This window comes from Oryctolagus cuniculus, chromosome 14, assembly GCF_051225735.1.
Source record: "Oryctolagus cuniculus isolate XC-2025 breed Fujian yellow rabbit chromosome 14, ASM5122573v1, whole genome shotgun sequence".
Lineage (NCBI taxonomy): Eukaryota > Metazoa > Chordata > Mammalia > Lagomorpha > Leporidae > Oryctolagus > Oryctolagus cuniculus.
The window spans coordinates 17693225-17719129 of NC_142880.1; the positions used below are offsets into that span (position 1 = coordinate 17693225).

A 25905-nucleotide genomic window follows, 5' to 3' on the forward strand; every position below is an offset into this window, starting at 1 on the left:
TACAAGTCAAGGAATTCTTGCTAACTGAAATCTACAAGTTGTCTAAAAGATCAGGTCAGCCATCAAAGTGAGCCTCTTTCTAACACCTTGCCTCATAAAACCACTGAGAGAGGGAGAAATGGACAAACTGCCCAAGCTGGCTCACTCCTCTACTCTGTCCTCCTTCCCAGTGCCACCTGCCCAGGACCCACGCCCCTTCTGGAAGTGCAAAGACCCAGGAAAATGACAGAAGGAGAGAGCAACAGAGAGGCCAGAGGAGAAACAAGATCCCCAATAACCAAATCGGACGATATCCCCAGGTGTTTGTACAATGTCACAGATAAAGCCCACATTTGAAACACGGCAAGGTATAAAACCTGATTGGTGACACTTTCTCATCCTGACTTGACATTCCCACCAACAGTACGCATGCACGGTCAATAGAATCCATAATAAAGACCTAAACAACGCAAGTACAATAATTCATGCACTGTCTTCATGTAGGTGGATTCTCTTCTATTCTTTGTATCAGAATTTAATAACTGAAATACAGCATAAGGAAAAACCCTCAAGCAGGATACCTGCCTAACCAGAACAGCTCTCTCCTGCCCAGGGAAGAAAGGACAGTGTGACACATAATCTAGCGCTGGATGTCCTACTGATCTCATCTCTTATCATAATCTTTTGGGATATGTGCATTTTCACTCTTCAAGGTCCCAAGGGCTCTAATAGTGCTAAGTCATTTTTTCAGACTCCCTCTTCTAATCTGCAGTACCACCTTCAGACAAGTTTGCAAGTTGAAATCATTTTAATTTCCTCGCCGAAGAAGAGGAAACCTACTTTCCTTCCACCAGCTCATTAACCTTCTGACTTTGGAAAAAACACTCATGATTGAATATCTATCTAATGAAAAGTGATTTCCATGTCTGTGTTAGAAACTTTCAGTTTTGTAGTGAGTATAATACTGAACAGAAATGAAACAACTCCTAAGCGTAACAGAAACCAACTAGGAAGAGACAAAGCATGCACAATACTAATTGTTATTAGACATATTTAAAAAACCTAATTCATTAATATCTTACAGATTCACTGATCTCAAGATCAAATCAGCCCTTTCTACCCCAAAGGAATTCAAAGGCCTTAAATATGAGTGTCTCTGATATATGACACTGCACACCACCTTCAACTCTGATTCAATTTGACTTCTTTCATCAATAAAAAGCCGAGACAATACACCCATCTTTCATTCCAACCTTCTGGCAGCAAGCCTAAAGAATTTTTTCCCCCAAATTCACATTTCAATTAGATTGAAATAAGCTATACCAAATCAACTCTGACCAAAATGAATAGCAGTGTTTCCTGCATTACTGATAGATAAGTCACAAAATACTTATTTTTGTAGGTTTTTCAGGTTTTGCTTATATGCCAAGGTGAGGCGGTAGATACAGTCATGGAAAAAGACAGAAGGAGACAAAGACGTTAGCTGTCCATCTCCAGCGTCTCTGGTTCTGGCTTGACCAGGAATCCCAAGCGTCAGACACACGCAAGGCAAGCAGCAACCACCAGGTGTGAGTGACAGTAGCAGGCTCTCCCATTCAGCCTGTCACTCTCACTTATTCCCTTTGAATTCATTTGAGAAATAGAAGATCTACTCCGAAATCCTTGTTTGATGAGGTCCTTCTCTTACTGGGTCAGGACAGATTTTTTAGCAGGTACTTGAGAGTCCTGCCAGACAAAGGTCAATCGTGGGCTTTAAAGAATTTGAGAAATAAACCTCTCTTTCACTCTCTGCCACCCGATTTATTCCTATTCACGCAATTTATAAATGAATGTCTCCAACAGCAGCTGAGCAGGTAGGCTGTGAAAAACAAACTCATACGCATTTCAAAACAAACACATCAGGCAGGAGTTTATAAATCCGGTAGCCTTTCACTTAAACGGAAAGGCAACTACTAAAAGACAAAAGACTTCCACTACTTCTCCACTGTAAACTTTCTACGAAGACCACCTTTCATTTCGATGGAGAAATATAATCACTGATCTAGAATTATTCAGGACAACCTTCAAGCACAATCATAAAAATATTATATATATTTCACATTTTACCAAGATCACAGAGTAGCAAAAAGAAGAGTAATTGAGACCCTGGTAGTATTTAACTCTTTTAAAAATAATCTAAAACTAAACCAGTCTAAAGCTTCTACAATGTTTCCCTTCCTCAGGCACTATATATTTCATGAACACCTATTCTAAAAGGAATATGATCTTTAAAGTGAGTATCTCACAAATGGATTGTCCTGTAACTTCAAAAGTACTTGCATTAGATTCTCAAATGCCATCTCCAGTCCCTTGTGAGAAGACATTTTCTGTGGCACAATGACAGACTAAAACTGCTACAATCATTTAAGGCTTCACAGTCCAATGAGTAAACCAAAAATATGGTACTTACCTTCTGACAAATAAGTGGCAAATTGCAGGCACTTTTCAGCTTACAGCTATCTAGCATAGTTGGTTAGAAATGAACCAAACATCTTTCACTCCAGGGAGAGAACTGCATCTCCAGACTTGGCTGCCTTCACTGAACACCAGCAAGAGAAGCTGCTCACCTCCAAGCCAGAGCAACAGCCTCCTGCACAGAGCACTTGCTGCTCTGAACTGCAGCAAGTTAGAATGAAAGGAAGAGAACCCGTGATGTTTAAATACCCTTGCTTCAGATTCACAGGATATGACTCAACTCTCACACCAGTAGGGGAAGAGTTCTCTTCACGAAACTGTTAGTACAGGTTGCATAACAAACATCACATCTGGGGGTCCTCAAAGGCTCACAGGCTAATATTTAACCTTGCACCTGCTACATCTAACACGCATCTGCTTAGCAGTCAATCTCCTATGACACAAGCCACGATGAAAAATGAGAATAACACTGCATGCGCGCGCGCGCGCACACACACACACACACACAAATTCTGCTTGCTCTCTGCAGTGAATTAATTTAATGTTATTAAAAGTGGGTGAACTTGCCAGCACCCTGACAGACATATCAAAAAGAGGCACGCCGAAGCCAGGAACATTACCACCAGTACCAAAACAATGTGTAGAATAAAACTCTGTCTCAACATGCAAACAGGGGCGACTTTTACAGCACGACAGAACCTCCTGCACTACGGAGAGGGTGGCACTAGATCTCCGTGATCTGCTGTAGCTCCCCACAGAAATCCTGCCCTTTGCTGCCATGACCTTGGGTTGCTAGCTCTGCCCACCCCCCGAACTCAGTCTTCCTTTACCTGTTTTGTGCTCATTTCTAAGGGAACATGACTAATGATGTAGCTCCTCTAAGCAATGTGTCAGTGTTCTGTGCTTTCTCTACCAGCCATTACCCCTGAATTCTGAGCTCTGTTAAGTTTGATCACACGCTGAATTTTTATATTTGGACATCTCAGTCAGTACACATGAGGACTGAGCTCCTCAGAGGAGACCTACTACATACATTTCAGTCAGTACCTATTTCAGACTTAGATCCCTGGAGAGACATCTACCACAAAAATTCAGTTGCAATCACCTTCAGGAAGAGGAAAAACAGATGAAAAACACATGTTAATAACAGCAAATAGACCGAAGCTACCAAGAACAGAACTAAGAAATAGAAACATGTTTGTGGAAAACATATTATGAAAACACGATGCATGCTGTTCAATTTGCACCAAACACAGTTATCTTTTTTATTTTTTTTAATATTCAATGGATAGTGGAGACAAAGAGTGAGAGTGGAAACACTCGCATTTGAATGCCAGTTCACGTCCCAGATGTCCAAAATAGGCAGGGCTAGGCCAGGTCAAAGAGAGGAGCCAGGTCTCCCACGTGAGTATCAGGAACTCAATTACTTGGGCCATCACTGCTGCCTCCCATGGTCTACAGTAGTAGGAAACTGGAATCAGTAGCCTGAGCCAGGAATAGGATGTAGGCACGCCAATATTAGACAGGGGCCTCTTAAGTGTAGGCTAAATACCTGCTCCCTAAACTTAGCTTTTAAAAAATGATTTATTTATTATCTATTCATTTGAAAAGCAGAGTTACAGAGAGAGGGAAAGAGAGAGGGAAAGAGGAACAGATAGAGACATTCCATCTGCTGGTTCACTCCCCAGATGGCTGCAATGGCTGAGCTGGGCCAAGCAGAAGCCATCTAGATCTCCCATATCGGTAGCAGGGGCCCAAGGACTTGGACCATCTTCCACTGCTTTCCCAGGCACATTAGCAGGAAGCTGGATCAGAAGCAAAACAATCAGGACTCGAACTGCCACTCTGATATGGGATTCCAGTGTCACAGCCTGGCTTAACCCACTGTACCACAATGTGCCCCCCCATAAACTTATCTTTTAATGCCGTTCTTCACAAGATGTTTGATGTGTTTTCATATTACTTTGGAAGTGAATGTATATTTTAGCCTTAAATTAATTCTATTTGAACAAGCTACATTCAAGTGCTCAATGGCCACACGTGGCAAGTGGTACTCTACCGCAGAGAGTAATTGTAGAACTGAACCTGCTTTCTTGGTCTCCAGGTTGCAATTCACATGTTCTGTCTACAGAAAAGTCTTCCTTAGCCACTTTCCCTGAAATTTCCTTCTCCAATTACTTCTCATCTGATGATCTTTTTATCTCCTTCATAGTATATCACAGCCTGGAATGTTCTTTTTTCTTCTTATTTGACAGGTAGAGTTATAGACAATAAGTGAGAGAGACACAGAAAAAGGTCTTCCTTCCATTGGTTCACTCCCCAAATGGCTGCTCTCCAAAGATGAATGCTTTCCTGGGTTAGCTTCTCTTATTCCCATGTACACATGATTGTTTTATTTAGATATGTGCACATCCATAAACAAGACAGTGATTTGCATGTTTGAAGCTTTGTTAACAATGGTCTCAGGGCTGATGTTGTTCTGTGGCAGGTTAAGCTGCCACCCGGGACTCCAACATCCCACATGGGCCCTGGTTTGTGTCCCAGCAGCTCCACTTCTGATGCAGCTCCCTGCTGTTGTGCATGGGAAATCAGCAGAAGATGGTTCAAGTCCTTGCATCACTGTTACCCACATGGCAGGCCCAGATGAGGCTCCTGGCCAGCGCTGCGCCAATCCAAAGCCAGGAGCCAGGTACAGGGGCCCAAGCACTTGGGCCATCCTCCACTGCTTTCCTGGGCCACAGCAGAGAGCTGGACTGGAAGAGGATCAACCAGGACTAGAACAGGCACCCATATGGGATGCCAGCACTGCAGGTGGAAGATTAACCAAATGAGGCACGGTGCCGGCCCCCATGTTCTTTTTTTTATTTGTTTACCTATTTCTAGTCTGTGGCCTCAACAAGAATGTAAGAAAACCGAGTGCAGGTAACTTGTTGTAATCAATATTTCATTCCCAGCCACTGGCACAGTACACAGCAGAATTTAAACAGCATTGTTCTATAAATAAATAAAATATATATTTTCTGCTATGGTTTGGAAAATAATGTAGTAAGATATGTGTTTATCACATCAATGGATTTTTAGTAAATGTATTTGACAACATTTTTCTGAACTGAAAGACTGCCTCTTTTTAAAAACATCAATAATACCCAATCTGTAACATGATTCACCCTCACATATAATGTTTTATATAAACAACATACTCATCTCATTAGCTTAACAAAGATTATGAAAATACTTAGAATGTTTTGGCATGTATGACACCAATCTAGATACTATTAGAATGTCTATTTTTCCCTGGTTCACCACAAACAAAACAAAACAAACAAAAAACCAACTCCATGAGATCGGTGAATATTAACCATTGAGCTATGGTGCTAGAGACAAGATGTCCCAGGCTGGTCCAGCGAGAGCCAGCCTCTTCAGTCTCATCGATGGAGGGAAAATGTAGTAGGTAAAGGTGTATTTGCCAACACATGATGTGAGACTCTGAAAATGAGGCCAATCAAAAGGAAAGCAAAGCCAAAGACATGAAGGCCAATTCCTGACAATACGATTGTAATTCCCGGATCCTGGCATGCACTAAGGCTCATCCGTCCTCTACTGCAATGATGGATGTACCAGAATGTTCACTGCAGGACTGCTTTTATTGGTGAAAACCCAGGAAATCTGCAATGAGACATGAGCAGTGGAAATGCTAAATAAATATGGGTCAACCATTCTATGGGCTACCGTGAGGAATTTTTAAAGACAATGAGGTTATCTAGATGTACAGCCACATAGAATTTCTCCCAAATGTGAAGCATGAACAATGTGTGGCGGACAAATGCAAGATCCTGGTTATGAGGACGTGAATTCTTCCATGCAAAGCAATAGAGCAGAGGCTGGAAGACATCGCATCACCTGTGGATAGGTGGTTATGTCTGGGAAAGAAATGAGAAGAGAGGGTGCAGGACAGAAAGATCCAATCATGTCATGCGCCTCGTTAGTGCATAAATCTTACAAAGGAAAGACAAATGCATACATTCCCTGGGTTACTTGAAAAGCATATGTTTCTTGCTCAAAATAATCAGTTAGTATTATACATCTGCATACCCTGCTACATTATAGCCACTCTAAGTGACTGTCCTGCATCTTAAAACAATGTAACAGAGGTAAAATCATTCTTCTGCACTCCCCTACTCTTTAAGCACTTCAACTGGTATTCTTGGATTTTTCAGTCCGGTTAAATGCTATGCCAAAGAGAGGACAGAAACAAAGACTGGAGAGGGGGTGGTCTTGGGAAAGAGGGAAACAGACAGCGAGCTACGTTAGAAGCTCCAGTGGACCTTCTGACACTGGCCATGGTCTTTGATTTTCCTTTTGTCTTGGCTTCCTGCAACCTCTTTCATTGGCTTCATAAAACACAGCTTGAATGTACTCAACTGCAAACATCAACAGTCCAACATTTATAATAACATGAGTTATATTAATTCAGTTGGTCTTGGATCAGAATAAACAAAGTTGTTTATGCAGAGCTCACTGAAAGATTTCTGGCTTTGGAATTGGACACAACAATTGCTTTCCTGACTGACTCAAAATTTAGACCTTTTCTTGCTTTTCTAGCTTGTTCTGGTTCTCAGAAATCCTCATTTTATCTTGGGTTTGTTGATCACATCTCCTCCATCTCTGTTTCTCTAGATCTCACAACGCTCTCTGTGCAAAAATGACACAGTTAGTGGTGCTTACAGTTTGAGACAGCAGCTGGGGCCCTCACAGCTGGCCTGGCCATCCAGGACTGGAAGTTACACAGTGCTGACAAACTCACGCAAACCCATCCACCCTCCTACCTTGAGCCTCCCAGTCTGCGGACATTCTCCTCGCCTCTGCTTACAATCTGAACATTATCCCAAATTTGCTTCAGCTTTTCTAGAAGAAATGAAACATTAGTGAGAGATTCGAAGCCCTGCTCTACTCTCTCTGTCCTCTCTCTCCAAAGATGAATGCTTTCCTGGGTTAGCTTCTCTTATTCCCATGTACACATGCTTGTTTTATTTAGATATGTGCACATCCATAAACAAGACAGTGATTTGCATGTTTGAAGCTTTGTTAACAATGATCTCAGGGCCGATGTTGTTGTGTGGTGAGTTAAGCTGCCACCTGGGACTCCAACATCCCACATGGGCACTGGTTCATGTCCCAGCAGCTCCACTTCTGATCCAGCTCCCTGCTGTTGTGCATGGGAAATCAGCAGAAGATGGTCCAACTCCTTGCATCACTGTTACCCGCATGGCAGGCCCAGATGAGGCTCCTGGCTCCTGGTTTCAATCTGGTCCAGCTCTGGCTGTTGTGGTCATTTGGGATTGAAACAGCAAATGGAAGATCCCCCCCCCCACCCGCCCCCTGTAACTCTGCCTTTCAAATAAGTAACGCAAACTTCAGAAATCTTTGGGAAAAAAAGAAAAAGAGAATGGTCTCATAGTATACAACCTTTAAATTGCTTTTTCTCATACTGAGCATTGTCTTCTTGAGATTTCTGTGAAGTTCTACATAGTTCATTCTTTGGAGCTGGCTTATAGAATTCCAAAGTATGTATTCATTCTACCAACAGTGGACACTTAGGTTGTTTTTAATTTGTTGCTGTCGTGGAACTATCAACTTCTTGAACAAGTGCAAGAATGTCTCCAAGGATGGATTCCTAGGAACAGAATTCTGGGATCACAGGATGTACACAGCTCCCCTTTCACTAGGTATAGCCAAACTGCATCCCATCACAAACTGACTAACTTACAACCCAGCTGGCAGTGTGTGAGGGCTCTGCGCACATGTACTCTCGCAAACAATCTATAGTATTGTTACTCCAGAAGATGACCCATCAAGAGTCCCGATATTCCAACTCAACATTTGTTATTTGTGATTGGTTTACAACCTCATTGCTCTAATTCAGATTTCTATAAGATGGAAGTGGAAAATGGTGTCTTGTTATCATTGGCATTTTTCATACTGGGTTGTTTGCTTTTATCCTTGCATGTTTTTAGAAAGTCTTTATATATTACAGTTCTATTCTTCTGGTTGTGTGAATTATAAACAACTCCCCTTTCTGGGTGGTTTGTTTAGCCATTATTTGTTATACCTCTTAACATTTTTTATTTTAAAATATATGGTTTGTTTTTGAAATATTTATTATTCTCATCATTTACTGATACTTCTTGAGTCAAATGGATGAAAATGAGGGCAGCACTTCACCCTAGCACTTAAGACAGTAGTTGAGATGCCTGCATCCCACATTGGAGTGTCTGGGCTCCAACCTCAGCTCTGGCTCCTAAATCCAGCTTCCTATAAATGAAGACTCTGGGAGGCAGTGAGGTATGGATCAAGTAACTGGGTTCCTGTCACACACGTGATGAGACCTGGATTGAGTTTCCAAGCTCCTAGCTTTGAACCTGGCTCGGCCCCACCTATCACAAGCTTTTGCGGAATCTGTCTCTCTGAATAAAAAAGAATCAAGTGTTTTTCAGCCACTGTTCTTGAAGCATGATCAACAGTGTCAGATGGTATATCTAAAGGAGAACAGAGACAAACTTCTATTGCCTCTGAACAGTTCAGTTCACCATTTTTTGAGCACCTGCTGTATACCCCATATTGCATTGGAGGGCACAAACACAGGGATGATACACTCAGACAATGTGCGGTCTAATTGAGGAAAAAGACCTCTAAGTAGGATGTGGAAGGATTAGAGAAGTAATCATGCCAGAGACTCTGCTAGGGCATCCTGTAACTTATTAACAGTTTAACCAAAACACAGGGAATATCACTCTGTGAAAAACATACAAGGTACTACGGACTCAGAGAGAAGACAATATGCATGACATTTTACACCAATGATCTTTAAGACAAGGGGGCTGATGTTATGTTCCAGGGGATTAAGCCACGGCCCACAGTGCCAGTATCCCATGTGAGCGCTGGCTGGAGTCCCAGCTGCTCCACTTCAGACCCAGCTCCCTGCTAATGTACCTAGAAGAGCAGGAGAGTATGGTTCAAGTGCTTTGGCCCCTGTCACCCAAGTGGGAGACTAGGATGGGGTTCCAGTCTCCTGGCTCAGTCCTGTCCACTGTGGTGATTTGGGGAGTGTACCAGTAGGTAGAAGATCTTTTTTTTTTTTTTTGACAGGCAGAGTGGACAGTGAGAGAGAGACAGACAGAAAGGTCTTCCTTTTGCCATTGGTTCGCCCTCCAATGGCCACTGCGGCTGGCGCGCTGTGGCCAGCACATTGTGATGATCCGAAGGCAGGAGCCAGGTGCTTCTCCTGGTCTCCCATGTGGGTGCAGGGCCCAAGCACTTGGGCCATCCTCCACTGCACTTCCAGGCCATAGCAGAGAGCTGGCCTGGAAGAGGGGCAACTGGAACAGAATCCGGCGCCCCAACCGGGACTAGAACCTGGTGTGCCAGCACCGCAGGCAGAGGATTAGCCTAGTGACCCATGGCGCCCGCCTAGAAGATCTTTCTTTCTCTCTCTCTAACTTGCCTGTCAAATAAGTAAGTCTTAAAAAGTGGGGAGGGGAGGGAGGCAGGGAGGCCGGTGCTATGGCATAGCAGGTAAAGCCACCACCTACAATGCTGGCTTCCTATATGGGTACCAGTTCAAGTCCCAGCTGCTCCACTTTCAATCCAGCTCTCTGCTATGGCCTGGGAAAGCAGTGGAAGTTGGCCCAAGTGCTTGGGCCCCTGCACCCATGTAGGAGACCTGGAAGAAGCTCCTGGCTCCTGGTTTCAGATGGGCTCAGCTTCAGCTGTTGTAGCCATTTGGGGAGTGAACCAGTGGAAGGAAGACCTCTTTCTCTGTATCTCTCTCTGTCTGTAACTCTACCTTTCAAATAAATCTTAAAAAAAAAAAAAGATATATAATGGTCAAACCTGAGGTAGCATGCACATGTGAGATATACCTAAGAACCTGAGATGCCATTTATATTTTCTGAAGTAAATCTGTTTTCCCAGACAGATCACTCAGAAACTAACCTTAATTTATTTAGAAGATTAATGAGAATTAAATTGGGTTAGGAGGCAGATTATTCATTTGATGAAAAAATGTTTCTTAGGAGACAAATTCATTTTTACAACCAGTGATCCAAGCACATGACATTTTCTGCACTCATTAGAGACAAATTAATAAAAAGGCGTCTAGTTCTTAAGGAATCCTAATGGTGCCCACAGCTCCCTGTATCCGATTATTAAAATTTATAACACTGAAGCTAAAAATAAGCTCCTGCTCCTTAAGTCCCATGATAAATATGTTTCCAAATGGTGCATGCGAAAGCATCTCTGTTTCCAAACAATGCATGCGAAAGCATCTCTCTTGTAAGTACAGATGCCGACACTGGTTTCCCTTAGTTCAGGGTAGAGCCGTAGCCGTAAAGAGAGCAGGACAGGAGAGTGCCGAGTGTGCCTGGCCCGAGAGGAAGACAAAGCTCTGGAGCTGGACCCAGAAGAGTGGCCATCAGCACCATGTGTTTCCTGGGGGAGGAGGAAGGGTGTTCCACTTCCTTAAAGCCGGGAGCTTTCCACCCCAGCCTCCCAATCACTGTAACCCTCTAGGACTTACAAAGGAAAATGAGCTTTCCTGCTTGGGGGAGCAGTGACGTGAATCTGCAAACGAGAAAAGAAGCCTTCCATGTGAGACTTACACTTTGTAATAAAAACACAGCAGGTCAGAGCACAGATAAATGAAGGCAGCTTCAGCTGTCAGGGTGAAGCAAACTCAAACGCCTCAAGGCATGTACATTAGCAGCCAGGAAAGCAGACCAATGTCCTGCACCCTGGGAGGCAGCAGCGGTGGGGGGCGGCAGGGGGGGCGGTGGGGAGGGGGATCACAGGGAACTGAATGAGGGGCAGGACTCCAGCCTCCACCCAGGGGGGCTGCATTGAGTCTCTGCTCAGCCCCAAAGCAATGAAACAGCTCTGGATTTTTTGAAGAAATTCTACAGATCTAGATTGTGAAATGAATACTCCTGATTTTCAAAAATGCTATTTGTTACCTACTTGAAAGCAGAATGACAGGGTAGGGGTGGGTTGGGGGGGAAGAGAGAGAGAGGGAAAGAGAGAGATAGTCTGTGGTTCACTCCCCAAACTCTCACAACAGTCAGGGCTGGGCCATGCGGAAGCTAGGAGCCCACATCTCCATCTGGGTCTCTCACACAGGTGGCAGGGGCTCAAGCACATTCCCGGCATGCACCAGCAAGAAGCCGAATCAGAAGCGGAATAGCAAGGACTTGAACCCAGTACTCTGATATGCAATGTGGGGCAACCCAAGTGGTGGCTGAAACCATAGCACCGCGAAGCCTGCCCAAACTCCTGATTTTTAAATCTTAGCTTTAGGGTCAGTGCTGTGGCATAGCAGGTGACGCTACCACCTGCAGAGCTGGCATCCCATATGGGTACTGGTATCCTCTCCCTCAGCCCAGCTCTGGCCACTGCAGAGCCCTCTCCCTCTCCCTCTCCCTCTCCTTCTCCCTCTCCCTCTCCCTCTCCCTCTCCCTCTCCCTCTCCCTCTCCCTCTCCCTCTCCCTCTCCCTCTCCCTCTCCCTCTCCCTCTCCCTCTCCCTCTCCCTCTCCCTCTCCCTCTCCCTCTCCCTCTCCCTCTCCCTACCAGAAGAGGGGTAAAAACCAGTCTGAGAAACCAGCATAGTCAGGAGCTGTCTGAAAGCTGAGGCAGGGAGCAGTAGGCTGGCGGCAGCACCCCTCCTACACTGCAGGTGCCTCTTGAATTCTATTGTGCCTGGAGGTCCAGGAACAATCTATCGGCTCTTCTGATTAGAACTGGGGATACTTTAACCCTGAGGGACCTAGGGAGCAACTCAACAGCTATGCCTCTCATTGTAAATAAATAAACCCACAGCCTGGGTGGAGCTTTGCTCTCCCAGTGGCCAGCCTACATGCACAAAATGGGCACAGGGCTGCCTGCCGGTCTCCGGCAGTTTCACTTCCTCTCATAAATGCCAACACTGGCATTCTGATCTTGCCCGTCTGATCCGGGAGCATGGTTAACATGAATCCAGCTCAGGAGGGCAGATGTGCTGTGAAACTGCTGACATGTGGGGTTCCTGGGCCCACAGGGCTTCGGGCCAGACTGTGGATAGCAGAGAGAGGCAAATACCCCAACCCAAGGCCACTCTGTGAAGCCCCTGGGCACCTTGAACAATTTATATGACAACTTTGCTTTCTCTCATTCTACCTCCAGGAGAAAGGCTCCTAACCTGGTCTCTGGGTAAAGAGAAACGACCTAAAAATGTGAAGTGAGCAATTAAAGATAAACCCAAATGAACAGGGACAGAAAGCTTGCAGAAATGCAAGTGTTTGTAAGCATTGGTGGCAGAGAACAGGCAGCTTGCTGCATGCTTGCTAAAGACCAGCCCCTCTGCAGGTGCAACTCTGTGGCAATTATTTTACAAAGGAGGAAACTGAGGTATAAGGAGGTGAATTGGACCATATGCACACATTTAACAAGTGGTGGGGGTGGAGATAAGAACTTGCACTTTTGGGGTGGGCACTGTGGCACAGTAGGTTAAACTACCAGCATGCCATACTGGAGCACAGGTTCCTGCTAACCAGTTTCTGTTCCAGCTTCCTGTTAATGTGCCTGGAAGGCAGTGGGTGATGGCCCAAGCATTTGGGCTCCAGCCATCCACATGGAAGACCCAGATGGAGTTCTGTGTTCCTGACTTTGGTCTGGCCCAGCCCCAGCTGTTGCAAGCACTTGAGGAGTAAATCATTAGATGCAATCTCCCTCTCTCTGTCTCTCCTTTTCTCTCTGTGTTGTCTGTATACTTTAGTCTTTTTTTTTTCCTTACACCAACCATGGATTTTACAAAAACTGCTCTCACTAGTTTACCAAGGTTAACTCATTTAGTTCTCACAGTAACCCTATAGATGGACACTATAATATCCCCATTCAAGTAAGGAAGTGGAGGTAGAGAGAAGTCAAGTTACTTGGCCAAGACTGCACAGCTTGGCAGGAGGATTAAAGAGGTCGGAGCCCAGGCTCTCAGTCTGCGCTGTTCCTTACAAAGCTTGCTCGGAAGAAGTGATGAGTATCCCAAGTTTAAATACTAATTTCAGGGCTAGAACAAGTGCAATTTCTCAGGAGGATGGATGGAAACACAAGGGAAAGAAATCTCTCAGGTCACATCGTTTCTCTTTATTATGGCCCACTTAGAAAAACTGCAATTTTTCTTCTGGATTTAAGAGCTAGGGAGCAAGCCACCGCCATCAAGTGTTACGGGCCTGGGTACAATGGCTCTTAGGAGACATATATTGAAGGCGGGTGACAAATTTAAGTCCGTATTTTTCTCCTCAACACTGCAGAGGGAATGAAAGGAACATTTTTCTTTTCTGTGCTGATAAATCCTGCAAGGTATAGCCGGCAGAAATCTTTACTTTTCAGGAATCTGAATATTCCCGAGTTTAATGTAAAAGTCATTTTCTCCTAGGAGTTGAGCAAGTTTAACTTCAGAATTAAAATGCTTTGACTCTGATGAAGTAGATGGGGATCGACCCCCCACATGAAACCCAACTTTCTGTTGAACTTCAATTGTTGAAGTTTCAGATCCACATATTGCCAGCACCCACTAAGGAGAATTTTCCTACTAAGGTAGGAAAATAACACCTTCTGACCCACACTGTCAATGCGAAAGAAACTTCTCTATTTCAACAGCGAGTGGTTCCTACCCCAGCTGAACAATGCAGTGGACATTCTCTCAGCTGTGGTCTAAAAAGTTTCCTCCAACTTGAACCCAGAACGCCGCTGAAGCTGGTCATTGGCTTGATGAGGTAAATTATCTGCTTCCAGAAACCATCACCATGCGAGACACAGCAAGCAAAGAACTACTTCATCCCATGACACCAGCCACAGAGGGATCATCATTACTCCTATCCTGCAGGCCTCTGTCTTCCACCCATAGTCCACCCATTTTCATTTTTATTTTATTTTTGACAGGCAGAGTGGACAGTGAGAGAGAGAGAGAGAGAGACAGAGAAAAAGGTCTTCCTTTACCGTTGGTTCACCCCCCCAATGGCTGCTGTGGCCGGCGCACCACGCTGATCAGATGGCAGGAGCCAGGAGCCAGGTACTTCTCCTGGTCTCCCATGGGGTACAGGGCCCAAGCACCTGGGCCATCCTCCACTGCCCTCCCGGGCCACAGCAGAGAGCTGGCCTGGAAGAGGGGCAACCGGGACATAATCTGGCGCCCCGACCGAGACTAGAACCGGGTGTGCCGGCGCCGCAGGTGGATGATTAGCCTAGTGAGCCGTGGCACCGGCCAGTCCACCCATTTTTGATCAGTACAATTTTCTTGATCTGGTTATGAAAACAAAGCTTACTCTCTTAGCAGGATGACTTTTGAGTGCCATATTCAGAGTTCTCCACACAGCTCTGACTCCGCCTCTGCCTTAGGATGCTACTTTGTTTTATCCACCTGTCTCTCTTACCTGTCTCTCACTCCTCCTTTTACTCCTCTCCACACCACACAGGCACTTTAAGCGTTCTGAAGCAATGCCTGAGGCCATGACTCATGGCAGTTAAGAGAGTGTGTTTGGAATCAGACGACCTAGCATAAACTACGTCTACGGCAGTTCCATAGTGTGGTCCTCGTCGTCAGCATCTTCATCATCATTATACGTTTAATTCTGAATCATGTACCTTTGAGGTGAGAAATAAAAAATGATTTAAAATTTATAAATTACCTAGGTTTTGACCAGTGGCTTCATTTTCAAAAATGTACATGCTAATTCTGCCAGCAGTTAGCAACTGCATTTTTTGTTTGTTGTAAAGATTTATGTATTTATTTGAAAGGCAGAGTTACTGAGATGCAGAGGCAGAGAGAAAGAGAGACAGTCTTCCATCCACTGGTTCACTCCCCAAATGGCCACAATGGCTGGAGCTCCACCAAACTGAAGCCAGGAGCTAGGAGCTTCTTCCAGGTTTCCCACAAGGTGCAGGGGCCCAAGGACTTGGACCATCTTCCCCTGCTTTCCCAGGCCCATTAGCAGGGAGCTAGATGGGAAGTGGAACAGCCAGGACTTGAACAGGTGCCCATATGGGATGCTGGCACTGCAGGCGGTGGCTTTACCTACTAAGCTACAGTGCCAGCCCCAATAAGCTTATCTTTTAAATCCATTTCCCACCAACATTTTAAAGTACCCTCGTGTGTGTGTGTGTGTTCATACATTTTAATATATGCATTAACAAAGTCACTGAACCCTCTGCTCCAGCCACTGGGAAATCAGACAACATGGGAGACCAGGATAAGTACCTAGCTCCTGCCATCGGATCAGCGCGGTGCGCCAGCCGCAGCGCGCCGGCCGCCGCGGCCATTGGAGGGTGAACCAACGGCAAAGGAAGACCTTTCTCTCTGTCTCTGTCTCACTGTCCACTCTGCCTGACAACCAACACACGAACAAAGCCCTTGTCCAGAAGGGGTTTACAATCTGCCAATCAAATTTCTACCCAGTCACCTCCCTCTGTAGCTGTTCCCCCCTGGGCCTGTTGGAGACTGGATTTGGCACTGCCACCCTACTCGTTAGCACCCTGGGCCTACTCCCCCAGATGCTCCTCCACCCCTCTAGAGGGCTTCCACTCACACCCGAGGCCTGCAGTGTTCCAAGACTCCTCTCTCATCTCTGAGACAGCTCCACTCATCAGGCTGCCGTCACTGACCCGCGTGCCTCCCACAGCCAGGGCCCAGCTTCCAGCCTGCAGGATGCTTGCCCACTCGTACTTCCCTCTGCGAATTATTGCAGGTGCATGTTGTGGCCATTTGAAAACACATCCACAGTGTTTACGACATCCTCTTCTCAGAAAGCGCTGTCCATTTCTTTTTCCCTCGAAAGAGGCTTAGCTTCTGCTGCTGTTCCGACACAGTATCACAGGCGGCCTCACAGATGTCCAGGGGCCACCTTGCTGTGAGGAAGTCCCATCAGGGGCTATGGAGCGTCCCTGTGGCCACCTAGAGAGAGAGTTGTCCGCCCCCCCCCCCCCCCGCCCCCGAGCTTTCCCTGCCTGTCCCACACCTGGTGCAGCTCAAGGCTCTGAGTGCAACCTTCTGAAGGGCACTGGGCCAGAATCTTCCAGGCAGAGCCGTCACAGGTTCTAGACCCGCAAGTGTGTGAGCAAAGGAAAATGGAAGCTGTAACAGAAACCTCCAACGTGTGTCGCTACGTTTGGGACAAGCAGCAGAAGCTGGGAGGCCCTCCTGGAAAGAAGCCAGCAGGAAGTCAGGACAGGCTTTCTGGAAGCTGCCGGCAAGGACTCGCGGGAAAGGAAGGAAAACGTGGCTGGGCACTGGACCAAGGGGGTCCCTTGTTACAGAGGAGCACGAAATTTGACAACACCGTCATTTGTGGTCACGTGAAAATCTGAAATCTCCCTAATGAACTTCGCCATCTGGCTAAGGAGATGTCCCTGTGGTTGGTGCGTTTCTGTATTTTGTTTCTCTGCCTGTAATAACCCACAAGAGGAAAGGCAGGGCTAACAGGGAGTTAGGGCTTGACAGCTAATCAAACAAACACACTTGAAAACCTCAGGCTCCCCCACACAGCAAACAGCTCTCAGTTTAAGAAGAGGGTTTTGGCCAAAGACTCCGACACTCCAGGGCGAGACTAGAGGGTTCTTTAAACCAAGAATCGGTGGCAGCAGCGCCTCCACCTTCCCCGATGGACAATGGTCCTCAATGGATCTCCAGAGCAGTGTTTCATACATCTCCCCGTTGAAATGGGGCTTCGGAGAATCTTAAGGATTTCTCTCGAGGTATCGCACCAGGAGCCAGAAGTGGAGGAGGACTTATCTTGAGAACGCTGGGGCTTATAGATTCATGGAAAACCCAGAACACAGCTGAGAGAATTGTGCTGCTGCAAGGAGTACAAGTGGGAATAGAGGAGAGGGGGCCACACAAAATGAAATGTGGGCTTTGGACACACAACACTCTACGGGTAGGAAACCGGCTAAGCAGGCTAATTTGATGCAAACTTTTTTTTTTTTTTTTTTTAGTGGAAAATAAAGGCTGACTCAGGGACAGAGTGAATAGCCTAGAGGGGAGAACCAAGAGCTTCCAAACAGGAAGTTCACACCCTAATGAGGAAACTGGCCACGTGAGCCTGGCCGCATTTCATGACTGCTACGGACCAGTGACTGCTGTGAGCCCTGCCGTGGGTGTGTCTGCCAGAGTTTACCTACTCCTGTCTTGCCATGGACACCCAGGGGTTGCTGTGTTTTGGGCGGGTGTGGAGGGGGCTGAGAGGTTGCCTCTTTGGTTCACAGGTCCTCAGACTGCACTACATATGAAGTCCAACCCTCACCTGGGTCTTAGGAGATAAACTACTGGTCTTCAAGCAGGGTCCTGGCAGAGAAGATGAGTGTATTTTGCAGGTAGGAAGCGTTGAACTGCAGCTGCATGGTGACTTACGGTAGACGGCATTTTCCACACTTGGCTACCAACATCTTTCTATGCCACATGCTCTTCTAGGTACATAAATAGGCAGGAGCGGCTGGAGAGGGGCCGCAAAACTCCCGGCCAGGGTGGGGGCCAGGGACCCACCCAAGACGCCCACTTTGGGGTTTAGTGTGTAGCTAAAGTATTCTGATAAAATGGAAACTAAGTCAAAGCTCAAGAGTCTAGCCCAACGCCCATCACAGGGAGGCCTAGTGTGAGCAACCCTGCTTCATTATATGGTCGTTAGAATACGGTTAGCATGGCAGTTCTGCCCCTCCCCCACAGCGGGCATTCCCAATGCATGATGGGAAGCCACACCTACAGAAAACTCAAGGTATGCAACTCTCAGATGTCAATCATCATTGTCATTCATGAGGACCATGGCTTTGTCACTAGTCAATGCCCCTCCCACTTTAGGGACAAAGCCCCAGATTGGGGGAAAAAAGTGCCACACACTGTCTCTGCACACACTGTGTCTACCAGCCTGTGTCTGTCCTGGAACATATTTTAATAAACTTCTGCTTTACTATTTCTACTTTCATCTCTCTAAATCACAATTCATTACTACACAAGCAAAAGGAATCAAGGCAAACCAGCCATCACCATTGACATCTTCCCAGTGCGACTTTGCTACTCCTCCCACCAAAATGTGAGGTGTAGGCTCCGTCCTTTTGAATCCAGACAGGATGCTGACTACAGCAGAAGGGACGCTGCGTGATCTGTGAGGCTACATGCTGGGACAGCTTCCCTCTGGCTCTGTAGAGGGCTCGCTCTAGAATTGGGCCACCACGTCTCACGGAAGCCCAAACAGCCCATGGAGAAGCTTCTAGGCTCTCAGTCTGTAGCCCCAGCAGAGCTCCCTGCCAGTGACCAGCACCAGCCTTTCAGGTGTTTGGATGAACCCACTTTGAAGTGGCTCTTCCAGCCCTCAACTGAACGATGGTGTGTGGAACAGAGACCAACTGCCCGTGCCAAGCCCTGCCAACTCTGCACATTGGAGAGCCAAATAAACAACCACTGTTGTCTTAAGCCACTCGGCTTCAGGTAGTGTGGTGCAGCAACAGATAACTAGGGGCCCCTTTTACTGCTTTCTTTGCCTGCTGTCTTGTTTTTGCTTGTGTTCTCCATGACTTTCTAGAAGATAAAGTTGATCAGGTCACATCACAGATCTTTCTTTTCTTTCCTACTGTGATCTCCACCATGAAACTGCAAACTCCTTGGGGTCATGAATGATTTTTTTTTTTTAAAAAAGATGTATTTGCTTGATAGGCAGACTTGGAGGGGGAGAAGGGGAGAGACAGAGACAGAGACAGAGAGAGAGAGAGAGAGAGCTTTCATTCACTGGTTCATTCCCCAAATGGTCACAATGGCCAGGTTGGGCTAAGTCAAAGACAGGAGCTTGGAACTCCCATCTGGATCTCTCATGTGGGTAGTAAGAGACCAAACACTTGGACCATTTTCTGCTACCTTTCCAAACACATGAGCAGGGAGCTAGATCATCAGTGGAACAGCCAGGGCTATGAACCAGTGCTCTAACATGGAATGCTGGCAAGTGGTCACTTAATTACCAACTACAATGGTGGCCCCATGAATGAGTTGCTAACAGTATAGTAGCATTAAAAATCTAGCAAATGTATCAATTATCAAAATATGCTGGGGGTGCTGGCGCTGTGGCATAGTGGGTAAAGCTGCCGCCTGCAGTGCCAGCATACCATAGGGGTTCCAGTTTGAGTCCCAGATGCTCCACTTCTGATCCAGCTCTCTGCTATGGCCTGGGAAAGCAGAAGATGGCTCAAGGACCTGCACCTGTGTGGGAGACCTGGCAGAAGCCCCTGGTTTGGGATTGGCCAGTCTCTAGATGTTGCAGCCATCTGGGGAGTGAACAAGTGGATGGAAGATCTCACACACTCTCTCTCTGCATCTGCCTCTCTGTAACTCGGTCTTTCAAATAAATAAGTAAATCTTAAAAATAAAAAATTTGCTGCTGAGGTTGGCACTGTGGCACAGCGGGTTAAAGCCCTGGCCTGAAGCACCGGCATCCCATATGGGCACCAGTTCTAGTTCCGGCTGCTCCACTTCCGATCCAGCTCTCTGCTGTGGCCTGGGAGAACAGTAGAAGATGGCCCAAATGTTTGGGTCCCTGCACCCACATGGGAGACCAGGAAGAAGCTCCTGGCTCCTGCTTCGGATTGGTGCAGCTCCGGCCATTGTGGCCAACTGGGGAGTGAACCAGCAGATGGAAGACCTCTCTGTCTCTCTGCCTCTCCTCTCTCTGTGTAACTCTGACTCTCAAGTAAAACATAAATAAATCTTTAAAAAAATATGCTGGAACTTCAATAGGATTTATGATGGAATCTTGACTTATAAGAGACAAAATCTGTGATACTGAATTCCTAAATTAGCGATACCGCTGATTTTCTTTTAAGAGATCTAAGGAAAAAATTGTTTAAAAGATTCCTTCATTCTCAAAAAATTAAAATACTCTGTAGTTTTAAACTGAGACATCCTGATGAAAATGCCTAATTACTAAGGTATGAAAAACCCACAAATTCTTCAAACACAGATATCACATTGTTTTGCATAAATTTGGATAAGCTGATTTTGACAAACACTCAAGTATAAATACAAACATAATTTTGCCTTACCACATGAAAGTGTAGAATTGTGTGATTCTAATTAGCTTGAGCATCAATCATATTGGTCAGTGCAATTTCTGAAAATTTCAATAGTACAATAAATACTGCATCTTTTTACCTAAATATGCCTTCTAGGACACCCAGCGAGCCCCAAATATCCCCTCTAACAAATTTTCAGGATTTGCACATGTTTTTCTGAGTAGCTCTGTGCAAGACAACTTCCCCCTTTATTATTTGTGCTAGATTTTTCTAGCACTTGTTTCCTCCAAAGAGTTTAAGTGATGAGCATACAGAGGCTTTGGCATTGTTTTGTCTCACACATGTCTTACACACACTGCACTAGCAAACAAGAAAGCTAGCAGGAAAAGATCAGAGGAGAGGCACGGGGCAGCAGGGTCAGAGGTCAGCAGGAGTGGGTTTATTTGTAGAGTGTGACAGCACAGGGAATTGCAAAAACCACTGCATGCAAACCACTGCCATGTTAGAGCGGAGGGCCACCCTTGGTGAAGAGGCTGCCCAGATCTTTCATTTTTAGGCTGATTTTAGATCTCTGGGTCTAAGCTTCTCTGCTTCTTCCAATTGCTTAGATTTGTGTTAAGTCCCTGCTCTTTCTCTATTTGCAGGATTTAAGCAAGGCTAAAGGTTGAAGCAGGCTTAATTCGCTTGGACGATTTGACCTTAGTTATATCTAAAGTCACTAAAGAGATTAATTCTGCTGCTTGGGCTTGAAGTCCATTTCCCAAGACCCTCCACTCGTGCGAGCTTGGGCAAGTGACCTCACCTCTTCGGCCTCGATGTTCTCACAGCATCTGTACAATTGAGACAATATTAGGACCACCCAGCTCAGTCCATTTGGGGCTGCTGTAACAGAACGCCGCAGAGTGGCTGTACTGAACAGGGATTTATTTCCTTGTAGTTCTGGCAGCTGGGAAGTCCAAGACCGAGGGGTTGTATCTGGGAGGGCCTTCTTGCTGTGTGATCCCAAGGTAGAAAGTGAAAGAGCAAAGAGGGTGCCAGGGAGAGAGGGAGGGAGGGAGTGGAGAGAAGGAGGGAGGAAGAGAGAGGAGAGGAGGAGAGAGAGGGAGGGGGGAGGGGAGGGGAGGAAGGGGAGGGGAGGGGAGGGAGGGGGCGAGGAACACAAGAGGGAGCAACAACCACAGGCCAGATGAGGTCTTTTACAAGGTTCCTGCTCCCATGACAGGGAACCCACTCTCACACCAGCAGCATTAATCCTTTCAACAAGGCAGAGCCTTCGCAGTCTAATCATCTCCTAAAGGTCCCGCTTCTTAATACCCTTACAATAGCAATGAAGTTTCAATGACTTCTGGAGGGAACATGTGAACCTTGCACTTTCCCCTAGGATTGCTGAGTGTCTGACGATTACTATCTGGAGTTACGGTGCTGGAGCCGTGGCAGGTGCGAGTCTGTGCTCTGTACATGCTCGGTATCACGACAGACATCAAAATACTTGTTACAGGCATGAAACTGATCTTGAAATGGATCACAGACCTAAATTTAAAATAAAGAGTGATAAAACTTCTAAAAACATTAATTGATGAAGGATGGGGTGGGGTAGTAGTGACAGTGGATTTGAAATCAAGGGAGGGGTGGGCGTTTCACTCCCGCCTCCAACTCCCATTTCCAGCTTCCTGCTAATGCCAGTCCTGGGAGGCAGCGGGTCATGGCTCAGTGATTAGTTCTTGTCAATCACGTGAGGAACTTGCATCGATTCGTGGCTCCCAGCTTCAGCACAGTCCACCTGATTACTGCAGTTAGCTGGGGGAATGAACCAGTATATAGGAGTCTCTCTCTCTCTCTCTCTTTCTCTCTCTCTCTCTCTCACACACACACACACACTGATTGTTAGTGAAACGCCGAGGTTTTTTTAAAAAACAACGAAAGAAAGAAAGGGAAGCAGAGATGGTAGTGGTGAAATGTCTGTGGGTTCCATGCGCTGGTAGTGCCCAGACTGTCGAGGGCCAGGCTGGCCTGTGACATTCAGGAAAATGAGGCCTGAGCCACCTGCAATGGGGACTCAGAGCTAAGCAGACTGAAGGAGAAATTAGTGCTACACACGCCCCATACCTCGGTTTCATGGGCACAGACTCATTCCAAAGTGCCACATTTTCAACCAAACAGATAGGGAAGCACAGGCCAGTGTTCTATCTGTGCCACGCAAGAGTATTCAGTGTTTCCACCACAGTGGGGGCCATCTGGGACTTCTGGAGCAGCGTTTTGGTAGGGGAGAAAGAAGCAAATCAACTCCGGAGCATCTTGAGGAGGGCATTAATGACCCACTGTATTTGATGGACCCAAGTCTGCACCATTCCTCATGCTCTTGATTCAGTGTGATACAGCAAACGTCTTCCCCAAAGCTACAGACCTCCTAGAGTCCACGGAATTCCACAGCTAACCAGAGAGGCTTCTGGGAGGACAACACCAGGGGCTGCCCAGCTTCTACTCAGTGGAACCTTTCAGGCACAAAGGAAAAGGAAGACAGAGCTGCTTGTGAAACAAGAGAGAAAAGCGACAGACAGAAGAGCAAAGAGTTGCTTCAAACCTCGCTTGAGAAATTGGATCTACTAAAAAAGCTTCCATCAACAGGAGCAGCCCTAAGTCTTGCAGCATGCAAAAGCGAGACAAAAGCTTTTACCTTGTGAACAGAGCTACAGGAATAAATGGGAGCTGAGGCTCAGGAACAAAAGCTAAGTATCTTAAAGGGTGGAAAATACCTTTTCTTAAAAAGGGCAGGATTTTAATCATAAAGTCTTCCCACGAATCTTGAAGGGAGCAAAGAGAAATTAAGTTGAATTGTCAAAGTAGTTCTTCAACCCACCAATGAATATTATCATTCCAACTTATACATACATTATAAACCATATTGTTCTAAGTAGCTTCAAAGCCTGGGTTATACAACTTTGTGTGATTTTAATGTGGCTTTGCATTTTTCTGGTGTTAAATGCATTATGCGGACCAGCACTGCGGCACACTGGACTAAACAGCCACCTGCAACACCAGTATTCCATAACAGAGTGCCAGTTCCAGTCCTGGCTGCTCTGCTTCCGATCCAGCTTGCTGCTAGTGTGCCTGGGAAAGCAGTGGAAGATGGCTCAAGTGCTTGCGTCCTCGCCACCCATTTGGGAGACCCAAGAGGAGTTCTAGGCTCCTGGCTTCAGCCTGAAGCAGCCGTGGCCATTGGGAGAGTAAACTAGTATATAGATGATCAATCACTCTGCCTTTAAAGTAAATAAATCTATAAAAATCCATTATATATTACAATTGTTCAAATATACAAATGTGGTATTCCACCATGACAGCACATCATGATTTAGCGACTTTCTTCATCTGTATAATTAATCAATATTCACTTTTACATATTGAGAAAGTTCTTAAAAATATAGATAAGAAAGTAAATATCACGTATAATACCAATTTGTTTTAGAATAAAGACAGCAGAAACGCTATCCTTCTAGTGAGAAGAGATAGAAAAAATAACCTATAAAAGGTTTTAAGTAGCCAGCGCCACAGCTCACTAGGCTAATCCTCTGCCTGCGGTGCCGGCACCCGGGGTTCTAGTCCTGGTCGGGGCACCAGATTCTATCCCGGTTGCTCCTCTTCCAGGCCAGCTCTCTGCTGTGGCCCGGGAGTGCAGTGGAGGATGGCCCAAGTCCTTGGGCCCTGCACCTGCATGGGGGACCAGGAGAAGCACCTGGCTCCTGGCTTCGGATCAGCACAATGTACCGGCCGCAGCGGCCATTGAGGGGTGAACCAATGGAAAAGGAAGACCTCTCTCTCTGTCCACTCTGCCTGTCCAAAAAAAAAAAAAAAAAAAGTTTTAAGTCTAAAGAGTGTTGTGAAGAAAATAAAAAGTTACTGTGATGGGAATAGGGGAGAGCTTGAGCCAGCATAGACATAGTGGTGGGGGAGGGGGCTTCCTGACAAGGAAGAGAGCTGGTGGAGAAGGAAGCAGCCTGGACACTCCAGGAACACAGGTGGGCACATGCAAAGGCCCTGGGATAGGAATGAGCTTCTGGGGTAGAAGAGCCAGGAAGGAGGCCAGCCTGGCCAACACACTCTAAAAAAGGGGCAGAGCTGGGCAGGACAAGGTTGGAGAAGTGGTCAGGGGTCTTGCTACAGTGTGCACGTGATTTTGGGTCGTCCCAAAGATCCATGACTAAAACGTCTGTGTCCTAGGGTGGCTATACGGGAAGCAGTTAAGTCTTGTGGCGGTGGGGCCTAAAGTGGCGATGTGCTCAGAGGAGGCACTGTGGGACCTGACCTCAGACTCTCTCTCTCTTTCACCCTCCCTCCAACTTCCTGTTTTCTACACACACTTGCGCTTTTGCAACACGTCACTATCCAGCAACCTCACCAGAGGCCAGACTGAGATGGGACAGAAACTGGACTCGCTGGACCAAGCCCCTCCCAGTCTGACATGTACTTGTCTTCTGATCTATGCATCCATTTCCAGCTCCAAACCATTTAGAGCAACGAGCATCTAGGCTGTACCTGCCTGTAAACCCCTCTACTGTCCGCTTCGAGACCTCCCGAATCTGCACACGTGTCCAGGAGAACCCAGTCTGACCCACATGTGACCTTCCTGGGGAGGAGACAGTGAGCCACACAGCCACTTTGAGCACGTCCTGTGTAACAAGATAACTGTGCCTGTGCAGAACACCGAGCTGGGTGCAAGCCGAAGAGCTGAGAGCCACAGTGGATGAGCCAGAGGTCGAGGTGGCACAGCCATGCTTCCCCAGCCTGACAAAAACCAAGGTCAGCCTCCTGCAGCTCCTGCTGGAGAGCCAGTTGGCAGAACCTCTTCTGCTGTGCCACCTCCCTTGTCCTTGATCACATGTTGGCCTCTTGTCAATTTCCAAGCTAAGAGAGTGAAAGAACCTGGGATCAGTAACAAACTTACAGGGCTGACTGGTCTTGGACCTTGAACCTTCAAAACTGTGAGCTAAGTAACGTCTTGTTATTTCCTAAGCAGCCTGGGTGGCGTATTTTGTCATAGTGATGAGAAACTCACTAATACAGGCCTGATCATGTAGGGTCGTGGGATAACGGAGGAGAGTCTGGATTTCCTTTTGGTGGCTTCCAATCAGGGAGTGATATGATCTCTTCTAGAAGAATGAACTGCGGTGTGCAGCTTAGGTAACAGAGACTGAGGGTGAAAGCAGGTGCACCTGTCAAAGAGGGTGGTGCGGGAATCCACGTAGCTTGCACGTAGGTGTGGAAAACTCAGAAAGTATTTTAGAAAGAGGTGATATAATTGCTAACAAGATAGATCAAAGTATGAAAAAAGGGAATCAAAGAAGATTGTTAGTCTAAAATACAGGGGGTAGAGTAATTCTATTTACCAAGTAGCAAAAAGTCACATG

At 46.4% G+C, this 25905-nt stretch overlaps 1 protein-coding gene across 19 annotated transcripts in view; it reads right to left on the reverse strand.

Moving 5' to 3' along the window:
- The window catches only part of MCTP1 (multiple C2 and transmembrane domain containing 1), a 767919-nt gene that overhangs the window by 394083 nt on the left and 347931 nt on the right, over positions 1-25905 (reverse strand). For 9 of the 19 annotated variants that reach the window (XM_070056469.2, XM_070056468.2, XM_051853983.3 and 6 more), the window contains exon 1: positions 2429-2651. The exons of 9 other annotated variants lie outside the window; for them this stretch is intronic. In XM_070056469.2, the coding sequence (XP_069912570.1) occupies positions 2429-2485 (57 nt within the window). In that variant the 5' untranslated portion in view covers positions 2486-2651. Of the gene's footprint in view, positions 1-2428; positions 2654-25905 lie in introns of those variants that run through there. One more of the 19 variants, XM_070056467.2, reaches the window with a different exon arrangement.